Raw genomic sequence first — 13882 nt, forward strand, 5'->3', positions numbered from 1 at the left:
TTATGTGCATGTGCTGGCTCCAATGCTGCCACTCCTTCGGAATTTTCCAAGTTCTTGAGATTTCAGCTGTGAGCTTGGAATATTAGAAAAACCCTTTCATAAAAGATTAGAAAAAAAACCTTTCATTTTTTATTGATGTGCGTGATGCGTTTAATAAGTCGAATCTTAACTTATTACTGTTGTTGCCAGTAAAAACCTTTAGTTGCTAGTAAATCAAGCCTCTGTGTCATCATTACTGTTTTAACAATGCCTTTATTTGTAACATGACATATCAAGAAATTAAATAACACGCGAGAAAAAAATCATTTTGCATCTAATAGATATTTTGTGCAATTTGCAGAAGCCACCGATTCCCTAGCTCATAACGCAAAGATAATATTGTCCAACCTTTTTATTCCAAGCATCTTTATGTAGCCTATGCTAGTATGAAGTGACTTGAAGCATAATCATTGAAAGTTTTTGCCATTGTCAAGATTTAAATCGAATCACGTGGTATTGTCATTACAAACGTTTTTTAGGCACGCAGGCAATGTGCTTGGAAATAAAAGTATGCCTATTTAATTATTATTTGCTATTTTGGGACTTTTAGTAATGTTTGTACATTCTCAGAGGCAGCTCTGGTCGCAAGTAGTAACAGACAGCTTCAAACTGTACCGCTAGTAGCGCTATGTTCCAACTTAATATCAACACGCTTTCTATTTTGTCTGTGTAGTATCTATTCCAGGACCCTGGGTTACCTTGATTTGGTTGTCTCAATCATAGGATTGTTGATTTTGATGGGGTGGCTCATCCACGGGAAAGATGATACATTTTTTTAGCCAGCTGTCAGCAGGGACAATGTCTTTCAAAAATAAATTCTGCGTCAATAGTTTTCTATTTGTATTGCTCTGCCAATTTAAAGCGTCAAGGGATTTCACCTTTGACATGTAGGCTAATACAAAAATATTGGTTTTAGAATCTCGACAAATTCTTACTCGTGGTTTTGTTCTTCTTTTCAATAAGCTTGTGGTCGTAGCGCTTATTAATGAAAAATACTGTGATGCTATTCAATAGAGAAACAATTTGGCGGAGGAAATAACTCGTGTAAAGCAGAAGCTGTTGCGTGGTGCGATGTAGCAAAGAAGTGCGAAGTAAGTTTAACTTGAACAGTTTCTAGAACCATAGCCAGTATATACGTCATGTATTGATGTTTTTCGAAAAATGTTTTCGAAACCAAGGAAATTTCGTAAAACGGTTCTTAATCCAATGCAAAACTTGTTTGTTTCAAAGAATCTGTTTTCATTGCATAGTAAGCACTAATTTTATTTGGCTTAAATTAGATGCTTTAACGCGGTAAGTTAGCCCTTTCTTTGCTTTCCAATTCGCCAAAGCCTCAATAAAGCAAGCTTTTGTAAGTCTCGCAAAGTAAAAAAGTTTCCGTTGTGTAAAGCTTGATTTGCAGTTGGCGGTTTGTTTCTTCTAGTTGAGGTCTCAGTTCCTGACACTGCGAGAAAAAATATGCACATATACTCAAATGCAGATGGGCGTTTTTATTTTTGAACTCTGACTTTATTTAAAATAAATTCCAGAGAGCATAAAACACGAAGACTTCGATTTTTAAGAATTATAAATCTAGATTATTTTCGAGAAACACAAACAATTTTCGTTATGTTGGAAAATGGCGAAGCTAATAGTTAATAAACCCTTCAACAAACCACCAAATCGCAATTAAAACAAATTGTGAGCGAACTGTCTCAGGAGAGGAAAAGTATGTTCAAATGTTTGACAGTATCCATCAGTTTTAAGCCGCTTACAACTATGTTTTCACCCACAACACAGTCTGATGCATTAAATATAGCGCGAAAAAAAACCAGTAGATTTTGCAAAACACCACGCCCCCTTTTCCACCAATCACATCCTGTTAACGATCGACCACGCCCACTTGTTGAATCCAGTTTACTCTCTTCTCCAGGGATTGGTTGGATGAGAGGAGTCTCATCTTCTCGTCTTTACTTTCCATCCTGGAGCGCCTCAGTCGATCTTCCAGTGGCTTAAGAAAATATTGTGCTAAGTCATTTGTTTTAAGCAGTGGTTCTCAAACATTTTAATCATGCAACGCATAAAAAAACCCAAATTTCTTTCCGCGGCACACTTCGCAGGCAAACAGAACAAAAGTCGTTCAAAAAATGTTCCTTTTTGAACTTTATTGTGGTGGGTAAGGATGCTTTTCATTACGAATGACAATTCGTAATGAAATTCGTAATTTTCATAACTATGAGCTTTATAACGTTGTTATGCACACCAGTACTTCGTCATGAAGTCCCATAACACCAGGAACTGTTTGCACTTACAAACAGGAAATATTTCGCGGCACACTTGTAAATCACTCAAGGCATACTAGTGTGTCGCGGCACGCAGTTCACTGGTTTTAAGTAAAATAAAGTTAAATTTTACTCAAAATAGCTCTTCTTGAAATAGTAATTTGCATACTCGACGATGTTTTGATTACGATTACATACGCTTTGCTGTGTACCTGTTTGTGTGCTAAATCCCTGAAAATTGCTATGAGGTAGCAGTTTCCGAGCTGGTGTCCAAAAATCGGTTTCTCGGGGGAAATGCGAGGCGCCTACACTTTTATTTAAAAAAGTTCCAGTCAGATTGTGCGACTGTGACGAGAAAATGTATTTTAATCGATAACAACTACCAAAGGAAGGTGATTGTTGCGCAAATTTAATCATTGCTTTAGTCTTGTTTGTGGTGTTATGAACTGCCCTTTCAAATCACTATTTATTTGATTGATTATTGAACTGATAAGAATTATACAAATGAAAGCTTTTGTTTTGCTGATATAAACGTTCGGCTTTGACAATAAATTACTACGACTGTAATTCTCTGCATTTTGGCTTACTCAGACATGTTACATTACCAACAGGGGTGTTTTGAGTAGCCCTGATCCAAACCCTAACCGGTTTGTGTAAAAATTAAAATCAGAAAACTACCTGATTAGAAACGAAACGGCACAAAATCGCAAAAAGGATTGCATGCTGTGTAACTTGTTACAGATTCCCCAAAATAGCCAACGAACCACCGAATATGCAAAGAAAACCAAAACAAGTTATAAAATCGCTGATTACAACACAAGATCGGTTTCACTGTTGTTTGTAACAAGAAACCCATTTTACTGTCCTGCCTTTCATGAAAATAAAATACGTCCACATTAAACATGACAAGCATATCAGTTTTCGAACTCTTTAATTCCAACTGCATTGTTACGCCTGATTAAGTTTTCACCGCCTCGACCAATTACAGTTCGAGAATCACGCGGCACATTTTCAATCCTTTACTTGGAAAGGTCGTTTAGTTGGAGAAGTTGGAGGTGGAAGGTTGGCAAAGTCTAAAGGTAAAATGTGTGTTGTTAATCTTATTGTGTGGATTTGTGTTGGTTTTCTGTGTGTAATTATTTGTCTTAACTTGAGTTGCTTGTAGTAATACGTAAAAAGTAATAATTATTATATTCGTGTTGTAATATTGAAAAGCAGCTGTATCCCAACGTTGTGGTGTCTGGTAAGAGCAACATGTGTTTGTGACGTACCAAGCGGCGCTGATTGTATCGCTGATTGTAGAAAATCTCGCCTCCTGTTAAGAATCCTGCGTTTTTGCCAGCAGTGTAATAAAGTTTCGCTCGTTGGTTTTCCACTTTTTAAGTAAAGTATTTTTATTACAGATTGTACAGCCTGCATCAACATACTTCGTTCGTACTTCAACATTCTTCAACTTCTAACATTTATTTATATGATAGCAATGTTATATTGTCATAAATGGGTCTGTTTGGTTGGTAACATGTAGAAAAATGCGATATAACGCATGTTTGGTGTCGCTTAAGATATTTATTAAAACCATTCGGAATTTTGTCCATGGTAAATCTGGTAAATCCTAGTTCATAGGTCATTGGGGTAAGTTGTGGATTCGCTCGCCACGTAGTGATTTTAGCTTAGGTTAAGGTCTGTAGCCTTCATGGCAAGTTCATTGGTACGGAAAAGCACTATAACTATATTTTACCTTTTTTAATTCAGTAAAGGGTTTAAATTAGAAAAGAAGCATTAAACTAGGCAGTGACAATACCTTCCAATATGTTGTTTTGTCTGCAGCTAGCGTCATCTATATTACAAAATTTTCCAGTAATTTTATTGTTGTGTTGCCATCCCATACTTCGTTATTAGTTAAAATAAAATCGTTGTAGTCTGCCCGACACTTGTATCAGGCTGTTCAGTGACCCGTGTCTAAAGGTTGTTCTTCGCGGTTAGGGGATTTACCGGAAAGTTGCAAAGTCATTTTATTTTTATCAGTAGGTTCCTCTTTTTGAAGTATGCGCAAAGTTTTGGGTTGTTACTTATTGCGTTCCTATAAAGGCATGAAATATAGTACTGTTTAACAGTGTTACAGAATTTACAGTATTTTTGCTTGGAATACTAAAAAATGCGTTGTATACTTAATTACATTGACCAGTTTGTACAAGTAGCCTTCAAATTAATAAGTTATACATTAAGTATTTGGATGAGTTAATAATAGACAAAAATGTTGAGATGATTCTTTTGCAATATACAGTTACCTTTTAATTCAATTGTGTTGTTTTCAATTTTTGCTTTATGTACTTTCAATCAGATGTTTTAATTTGATCATACCAACAAACTGCTGACTTCTACATTGTAAAGTGGCAGATCTAGGAAACCAGACCTGGATTTGCCAAGTGGATTATTTTTCATTAAATGAAGCGGAATTTTGAAGGAGATTGTGTTCCAAACAATTACAACCAAACCAGGTCAAAACAGTTTTTAATTTATTGATGTTGATAGTTTGGTAGCATCTACAACAAGTTCAGTATCTACAAAAGTCAGGTTCTCCGAAAACTGCTGGTCTGCTTGATGCTCTAAGGTACCTTGTTCAGGTGGTCCAATCTGCAGGGTGTGGCGGCTGCACAAGAGTTTGTTTAACAAAAAATTTGGACACCATTTTTGTGGATTGCATGCAAAAATTTCACACCAGAATCATTTAATTGTCCTGTCTTGACCTCTTTTACTTGTTTGGGACCTGCTGACATTGGTCTTACACAGGAACTCCCATAAAAACAGGACAGCTGCAGGATTTTTGAGTTATGTCACATCTGTTATAAGCAGGGTTGCCATCGACGCGGAGCTGAAAATAAGGGCACCGAAAAATTAAATTTCCATTTTAAACAAAACAAACGTTTTCGAATTAATCTTATTTAAACGAGCCATGGCATATCACATGCCATATTTTTGCCAGAAACAATCTGTTCCGGCAACTCCTTGTTCGTAGAAAATACTTTGTTCATCTCACGACAGCTCAGGTCTAGGTTTACTTTTATCAGGGTCTTGACTTGTAATTGTTGAAAATAAGACAAAATAATGACAGAAGTCAAAAAGAAGATCATTTCTTAGAAATAAGGACAATACATTTTTCTAAGACATTGCCCTTCAAAATAAGGACAAATCTTAGAAATAAGGATGGTGTGACAACCCTGGTTATAAGTGTTGTTCCACCAAAGCGAGTCACCAGCAGTTTTTGTAAATTACGTTGCCCGAGAAATGGTTACCAAGCGTGCTACCAAGCGCATCAAGTGCACCTGTGGTTTCGAAGGCACCCACTATAGTTCGTTTCTGACATTTTAAACCTAAACTTTTTTTGAACATTATTTTGCTTTTTTGTGGATGTGGTAATTTAAAAGTAAAATTTTAATAATAAGTTGTGTAACTTATGTAGGCTTAAGACAAAAACATGTTTACCTACAAATCAAACTTCCTCTGTATTTAAACAAAACATGTTTCAGTTGGCGTAGCACAGATTAAAACCCCACACATCAAATGACATCATATAACTACAACAAAATATACATTTGACAGAATTATACGTGTATAGTTACACCCCCTTGTAACTAAATTGCTGATAATGTGCCGCCTACCAGCATATTGAAATCAACTTGTGAGGTACTCCTGAATTTCATTAAAAAATGCCTAACTTTACCTCAGTTGGGGTATGGAGTGTTTTCTTAGATACCGGGCAAAAGTCTTAATTAACCGAGGTTAACTGTATTTTAGCCACAGTAAAAAATGTTGTGTCCTAATAAACAGCTTGTTGTGAGTATAGTTATATAACAAGATATTTAAATTGTCCTTTAATATTGTAGAATGCTTCAACAAGTGGAAAACATTTGGCATCTTCCAGCAATCCTATCCAACCATTAAATCCATGTCAGCAGCCAGAAATTCCATTAAACTTCCACCTACCTCAAAACCCAACCAACAATCCATATTACAACCAAGCTGCTCCTTGTCCCCAACTAACAGATGCAAGGAACCAATTTGATGCTGCAGCTATGAGAGGAAGAGTTTTACATTCTTAGCAGTTTCAACATCAGACATCATGGAACACTTGACAAGGCAAGCTCAAACTCGGACACGGCCCCATGTCAATCAACAAGGGCTTTACCATCAACATGAAACTGCTCAGACTAATATTGAGCAAATCTTTCCACTTGATCTAAGCCACTTCAGTGCTCGGCAAATTTGTATTCCAGCTAGCTGTTATCATATGGATTTACCTCATTCACGCAACCATCATGGTGTGGTGCCTTTTTGTCAAGACAATTACCCTCAATCATTTCACCCATCTGAAACTAATACAAATCAAATTTACTCCTCACAGAATTACTCTGCCCAACAACTCCAAACATCTGTTGCTGCTTAGCCTGCACAACTAGCAAGAACAGGGACATATTCCCAGCATGAAAGTCAACAACAAGCTCCTCAACATGTTCGGGCAGGTAGGGTTGCAAAATATAAAATATGATGACATTTTTGGGTTTGGGTTTGGATACAAGTTTCAAAGTATTTAGTTATTTCACATGGATCTTTAGGTTTCATTTGTCATGCTGTAGTATGATGCTTATTACACATATTATGGGCCCCCTTCCACGAAGGGGACACACATTGTTTTTTTCAGTATTTTTTTTTCTTTTTTCTTTCTAACGCTGATTTGTGAGACGTTTGGTCAAGAAAGAGTGCTTCAAATTTGTTCAAATTTACAGAGATGTTAGTTAATAATTGGTTTTAGTTTTAGGCCAAAAATACAAGCCCCATGGTGCAGAAATATTTAAAAATTTTAATAATTGTTTAAGCAGGGTATTTGTTTGGTATTCAAAATTTTGCCAGTTACCTTTGCAACCAATAATATGTGTACCCTATCAGTCAGATATAAGTCCCAAGAGAGGAATTCACTGGTTTATGATTAAGCACTCCCGCTCGCCTTGACATCCGGACAGATGTTTTACGAGGCAGTGGTTTGGGTGATTAGAAATCAGCTGTTTTTTGTACCGTAATGCTGTGTCGTTTTATTGAGTTATCACATGCATTTTCAGTTTTGGTGAAGGTTTTACACCTAAGATGTAATTTAAACTCGATAAACGTACTCCGGTTTCGTTTATGTCAGGCAAAACGTCGTTGATCAACATAAATATGAAATAATAAACTTAACTATTTCGAATGTTGCGATAAATGCTCTTTAAATTCTTGTTGTCAGCTTGGCCATTGCATAACCACAGGTCACTAAAGGTCAACTTGTAGGCATTACAACACAGTTAAGAATTTTCCATCATAATGTATCTTCTTTATTTTTGACCAACTAATTCAAGAATTAGTACTTAAGTCATGTATAAATTAGGCTAAACGGTATTGTTGATCACTAAGGACTGCATGCTGATTAAAAAAAACAAGTTGTTATCTGTTTATTTCTATTGCCAAAAAAGAAATAAAATCTGTTTATTTCTATTGCCAAAAAACATGTGTGTAAGTCAAACAGTGTGTAGAGTAAATCAGTAAATATAGGATATAGAATTTAAACAATGAAAATATAACAGAAATCAACTGTATATATTTTTGTTTGTCATGCAGGAAAATAAAAACTGATCTAGTAAATTTCTGGTGTGGTAGTATTAGTTTTTGTAATAGCCTGCTGTCCAGATTTTTTTAGTTGTATGGCATGCCACCATCTCAGACCAGTAGTAGATTCTAAAGGTGCCAAGTTTAAAGGGTGGGTTTTGCTATCAGGATTTATAATCCCAGTGGGGAAGGGGGCACATATTGTTTTTGTACATATTTTTTTTTAGAAGAATTACAACTTTATTTAAATTTGTGCATATCTTAGCTATCAATCCGAATTTGATCCTCCTGAAGTTTGACCCCAAACGACCCCGCCGTTCACCCACAAGCCCCAAAACATAGAGTTAAAAAAAACGGCTGTACTGACTAAAGTACATCTTGTTGGTCTAGGAGTTTTCTGCTTTGTGGGTTGGTGCAACATAAGCTTTTCTCAAGAATTTTGTAATGTTAATATGATTCAGAAATTTTCACTCCTTAAACCCCCAAAATATTTCTTTTTTTGTTTAACGCTGGTTTGTTATATATTCTCATTTCGTCAAATAAAAACAGTGGTTTAAATTTATTTAAATTAACACAGATGTTAGCTATTGATCCAAATTTGATTCTTCTAAATTTTAACCCTGAATAACCCAGTGTTTCACCCAGGCTTCAAAAACAAAAAAATATTAAAACCAGGGCGTTAACCAGAACTGAACCCCAACCCGTGAACCGGTTTGAGCGGTTAACTTAATTAAACCCGAACCGCTAATTGCGATTTTCTGAAAACCTGAACCAGAGTTGAACCCTATATTTTGTTTGGCATTGGACCCGAACCGAAACCGAAACCGAACCAGTAAAAAATGTAGTCTGTTTTATATTTTTTGATTTTTTTCAAAACAGCGCAACGAAGAATACATGAGCTGAGTAAGCAAGAAAGTAGCGCCACAATCTGAGTCTTAGGATAACGGGTTATAATAGAAACTGATGCAGCTCGCCTTAGCGCCCTTGCGCTGTATAATGTGCTAAAGTTAAGTTTGTCCCGGTTTCGGTCGTGTACTTTCGGGTTTGGGCTTGCTTACAAATATGTACCTAGCACTTTGCCGCTTAACACAACAGTCCATTTTCTGTGTATATTAAGCGGGAGGCCTAGCACATTTATAAGGGAAACTACCCAAAACAATATTAAAACGTCATAAACCACCTTCATAGGGAAGTTTCCAAATTTAAATGTTGGGCCCCTTGGCTACGATGCGATGTAACATATCTTTCAAATAAACCTGACTGCAGGAGAAAGCACAAATCAAGCGAACTGTGGTGTTTGCGCTAATTAAAGAGTGTGTGTGCGTCTCTACTGTTTCTTCAATGCACCTTAGAAAGCATGGCGTCATCTAATGCGCTGAGAGTAATAAATCTAGTTTTGACTTGAGAGTACTTTTTTTAATTCTCGGCAACAAAAGAGAGAAAATACTGCTCTGTTGCCATAGTTGAACGTCGTCACTGCAACTTTGTTTTAGCTGGGGAAGTGAAAATGAGCACCTTTGTTAAGTGTGTGTACTGGTTACATAGCAACCGGATTATCGCATAATCCGGTTAACAGCATCAAATGCTTTTAGCAAATCGCTGATGCGATTAACCGGATTCATCTGTACAACCTTACTTTTTCTTTTATGTGTTTTACAGGTTTTAAACAGTGCGTCTCATGTCATAACAAAGATCATGTACAGACAAAGATTCTTTCTTCTGGTTTTATCGAAGATTGTCAATGCCTTTGAAACCATGAAATTGGATGAACCTCAAGATGAGGAAAAACAAAACAGAAAAGCAAACTACCTAACTGCTCTGGCAGAAATGCTTCTCATTCCAAAGCAGGTGACAATTAGTTGGTTTGATTTTAGTTTTAGCTTAAAAATTAAAATTGAAAAGGTTTTAGATGACTGCCATACAGTATCTTTTTGACTAAATTGTTAAATAAAGATCTCTTCCTAAAGTGCATTTTTATGGCATAGTGTAACAGAAAAGTAATATCTTTACAACAAACTTGTTCTCATTTTTGTTGTAAATGTGTGTTTTTAAACGTTATCAGTGTTGCCAGGTCAAATTGCGGAAAAGCGCAACTTTACCAGTCAAAAGTAGCCCAAAAGGAGCCCAATTTTACAAGTACCTGAAATGCAATCGATTTTCACTACTTTCACCTATTTGTGTGATATTTATTTAGGTTTCTCCTTTTCAGATATAATTTTTGTTCATTTTAAAATTGAATTTGAACTGTTTCCAGTAACACTTTGGTGAACACACTCTGTTTACTCACTTTTCATGCTGTTTTTTTAAAAAATAATCTCCACTTTGAAACAAATATGTTTCACATTAATAACAAAGTAAGACGACCTTTAAAACATATAAGAAATTGTTTTGCCTAGAGACAATTCTTATGAAGTGGTAACAACGGAGGCGTTTATTCAATTTCTTTTGGTTGAAAAGTGAACATTGCATTGCGTAGGCTGAAAGCATTCTTTTGCTCAGCTGGATGTTAAAACTTACAGGGTTTTTGACGTCACAATAATACAGCAATCATTGCTCATCATTTGGTAGAAAATGCCATTCACAAACCTGCCTAAAAAGGTGCAACCCGCAACTGATGAAAAAAGACCGCAACTTGACGTCAAAAGTAGCCCAATTCAGCGACAAAGCGCAACCTGGCAACACTGAACGTTATGTATGTTGAGTAAACAAGACATAATCTTAAAGAGTAGCATTACCAAAAACAAAAAAAGGGATGTTTATATACTCAGAAAAAAGAGAAAAGGCAAACTAGTTTTGTTGTTTTAAAAAAACAGAACAGAGGCAATAACTTTTGCATTATTTTTCCAGGTTTTGTTGGCACAATTCTCAAGCTTAAGGCCTTTACTACTGCAGTCCCTTCACTCAAAAGTTTCCTCCCTCCTTTTATCTGCTTTAGCTGCCCTTTTGAACCTCATTCAGGTAAAAAGGAATTCTTTTGACAACTATAAAGGAGAATTTTTGCCCCCCTAAGTTACTTTTCCTAAACCCCTTCTGTTTGCTGTTTTGTTGCACTTGACAAGTATTTTTTACACTTTTTTGGCTAAATACCAGTATATTTTCCAGTGTTTTACTGCATGCTGTTGGATAAATTGTCACTTTTAACAGATTTATAACTATTAACACTAAGCAAATGAAATATAAGCAAACTTTGTGTTTAATGTGATTTTTAAAGAAAAATAGTTAATTCGTTAAGCACAAAAAGTGATAAACTTGTTCGTAACAGCACTTTTTCTTGATTACAATGAGTCCAAGACAAACCATACTTTAAGTATCACTGTAACCTCTATTTGTTCACACCTTTGATACATTACGTTATGTTCAACTGAAACTATTATATGGAACTGATTTACAATTACAGGATGCACCAGATTTAATGGATTCCTATGCAGACACACTTCTGGATAATTTTCTATCGTTGTTGGAATTTAAAGGCAACATGTCAGTTAGACTAAAGGTAATATTTGTTTGTTTTTTTAAGCCAAAAATGTTTTGTGATGCTGCAAATGTTTTTTTTTTTATCATTACTCCTTGGTGTGCAGTCAAGGCCTGAATGCATCATGCTCAATAATAAGTCATCCATTGAACTCTCTGATTTTTGCTAGGCGTTTTGAGCTGTTAATTTTTTTCTTGTGCAATTAGAAAAGTGTATTTTATGTTCAGGGTGTTCAAATGTATTTCATGTACATCAGGAGTTTTGAAGCATTTGTTGGTATGCCTTTGAAATCACTACATAGTTCTTGCACTCTCTTCTATATTTCCTGGAAAGTAACTTGTTTCCCTTACCTTAAAGCATCTGGAAACTGGTTTTGCACCCCATGATGTAAATCAGTGTTCTCAACTCGTTTCAGGCTTAGACCACCAATTTAATGAAATAAATATCGTGTACCAGTCAGTTGAAAGCAACCACAACAAGCATATTGGCTTGACATATGTTATTTCAATACAGAATTTTTAAGAGTGATATCAAACAGCTAACAATATTTGGCCAATCACTTGTATAACCTTTTTTTGCACTGAATATTCAGTAAATTATTATGGGTCCCCTTCCCTGAAGGGGACACATCTTGATTTCACTCTGTTTTTTTCTTTTTTCCGCCGAAGTTTGTCCATGCACTTTTGGCATGAAATCTTTGGTGGATTTGGATGAAACTTTTACAGATGGTAGATATAGTTATGCAGATGTGCTATCTGCTTCGTTTGACTTAATAACCCCAGTATTTGGCCCGCTAGACCCCAAAATGTGAAACAATTTTGTATGTTGCTGCGCACCACAAACGAAAGATTTCTGTGGTGTAACGGTATAGTATAGGCAACAGAACACATGGTACATGTGTTTGTGCATTACTTGGTAGGCATTTTGGACATGCGGGTCAGAGAGGGTATTAACAGCCTTATAACGTCAGAAGCGTTAAGGAATGTTGCTAATAACACCCCTAGTGGTCAGAATTTTAAACATGGTCCGGTTTGGATAAAATTTTACATGACTGTCGAATTAAATGTGACTTGTGTAGTTTCTATCTCACACAGCATGATTATTTCTGAAGACTTTTTTTCGTCCTGTTTAAACTCATAGCACCTAAATTTATTATTGTTTTTTCCAAAAATGCACTATTTACAACTTTGCATGTGTGGGGGACCCATGAGTTTCTGCATGCAGAAACAACTAGAGGTATAAAATACAGTGGCTGATATGGGACCGATTACAAAATAGGTTATAGTATATGTGCAATGGCAATATGTGCTAAGCCACCCTTCTAGTATGCAACTAATTCCAGTTTATCATCTAATATAATTAACGTCTTGTGGACCACAAAGTTACCACTGACCACTAGTTGAAAACCCCTAGTGTAGCTTTATTTAATAAATTATACATGTTTTTTTATTCAGGCTGTCACATGCATCGGAGCTCTGACGCTTCTCCCATCACCAACGCTTATTCCAATGAAAAACAGAGTAATCAAAAGCCTCTGTCACACGCTTGATGATCGCAAACGCTCAGTGTGAACAGAAGCAGCTAAAGCTAGATCGGAATGGTGCATTGTGGGAACTTAGCAATGGTTCAAAGTTTGATTTGGGGGTTCTGTCATGTGGCTCCATTTGTGGTGATCGTTTTTATTATTTTAGCTTGTTACTTAGTGTGTGGAATGTGTTCTAGGCATTGCATCAGTATAGTACAGGGGGTGCAAATTTCAATAAGAACTGCAGGCAGAAAAATGTACACATTCTAATTTTAGTTTTTGTCACTTAATGTTTAAGTTATTGCTTTGATTATGTAAAAATCTAATTTGTGTCTCCTTTTTTAACCAAATAATTGTCACCACCACAGAAAAACGAAAAGTCATTTTTAACCACCAAAAGTCGCCTTTGGACCGCTTGCCTAGTGTTTTGCCATCCTGGTATAGTATTAAAGACCGTATTTTAAGTTCTGCCATTCATCATTAAAAATGTAAACTTATTCCAAAATTTAACATTTACCATAACTGTTAAAAATTGTGATTCTGTTTGTAATAAATAGTCATCTAAGATTTGAACTTGTACAACAATGTAGCCATTCCCAGAACTTATTTTACCTGTTAATATAACATTTCTCTTTCATCATCAAAAAAGAAAATCTTAATACTTTGGCAGTGTCAAACTATGTTAATTATGAGCATCGTTTAGTTAAATGTCGGTATTTATTTGCAAATTGTGTTGTGCATAGTACACATAAAAATTGTCCATTTTACATTTGTATGTATGCATTCAATTGCAATAAAGCTAAATGATAAAAAATGTGTTTATATCACCTATTTCATTAGCAATTTACTTGTGTTGCGTCACAATGCATTTTGGTTTGTCGCCTATTAAAAACGGTTTCAATAAGTTTCATGCTATTTGAAAACGCCGAAGCGTTTTATTTTAATCACGAT

At 35.7% G+C, this 13882-nt stretch overlaps 1 protein-coding gene across 2 annotated transcripts; it reads left to right on the plus strand.

Annotated features, from left to right (window-relative positions):
- Nucleotides 1-3711: 3711 nt before the first annotated feature.
- On the plus strand, nt 3712-13835 carry LOC145239026 (MMS19 nucleotide excision repair protein homolog). 2 transcript variants are annotated; one of them, XM_080102319.1, is made up of 8 exons: nt 3712-3730; nt 4642-4798; nt 6185-6437; nt 6703-6820; nt 9594-9782; nt 10782-10892; nt 11332-11427; nt 12861-13835. In XM_080102319.1, exons 4-8 carry the CDS (start codon nt 6782-6784, stop codon nt 12975-12977), a joined length of 552 nt encoding a protein of 183 aa, XP_079958445.1. In that variant the 5' UTR covers nt 3712-3730; nt 4642-4798; nt 6185-6437; nt 6703-6781; the 3' UTR covers nt 12978-13835. The 2 variants fall into 2 exon arrangements, with proteins under 2 accessions (XP_079958445.1, XP_079958449.1); XM_080102323.1 differs by lacking the exons at nt 3712-3730; nt 4642-4798; nt 6185-6437 and adding an exon at nt 6478-6619.
- Nucleotides 13836-13882: the final 47 nt, after the last annotated feature.

The sequence above is a fragment of the Phallusia mammillata genome, chromosome 1, assembly GCF_965637545.1.
Source record: "Phallusia mammillata chromosome 1, kaPhaMamm4.hap1.1, whole genome shotgun sequence".
Classification (NCBI taxonomy): Eukaryota; Metazoa; Chordata; class Ascidiacea; order Phlebobranchia; family Ascidiidae; genus Phallusia; species Phallusia mammillata.

What these genes read in the sequence shown, in the direction of transcription:
- LOC145239026 (XM_080102319.1), top strand. Translation starts at nt 6,782, where the DNA reads ATGAAAGTCAACAACAAGCTCCTCAACATGTTCGGGCAG. An exon ending in TCCTCAACATGTTCGGGCAG is followed by an intron (nt 6,821 to 9,593) that starts GTAGGGTTGCAA and finishes TGTGTTTTACAG; the next exon opens with GTTTTAAACAGTGCGTCTCA. An exon ending in CCCTTTTGAACCTCATTCAG is followed by an intron (nt 10,893 to 11,331) that starts GTAAAAAGGAAT and finishes TTACAATTACAG; the next exon opens with GATGCACCAGATTTAATGGA.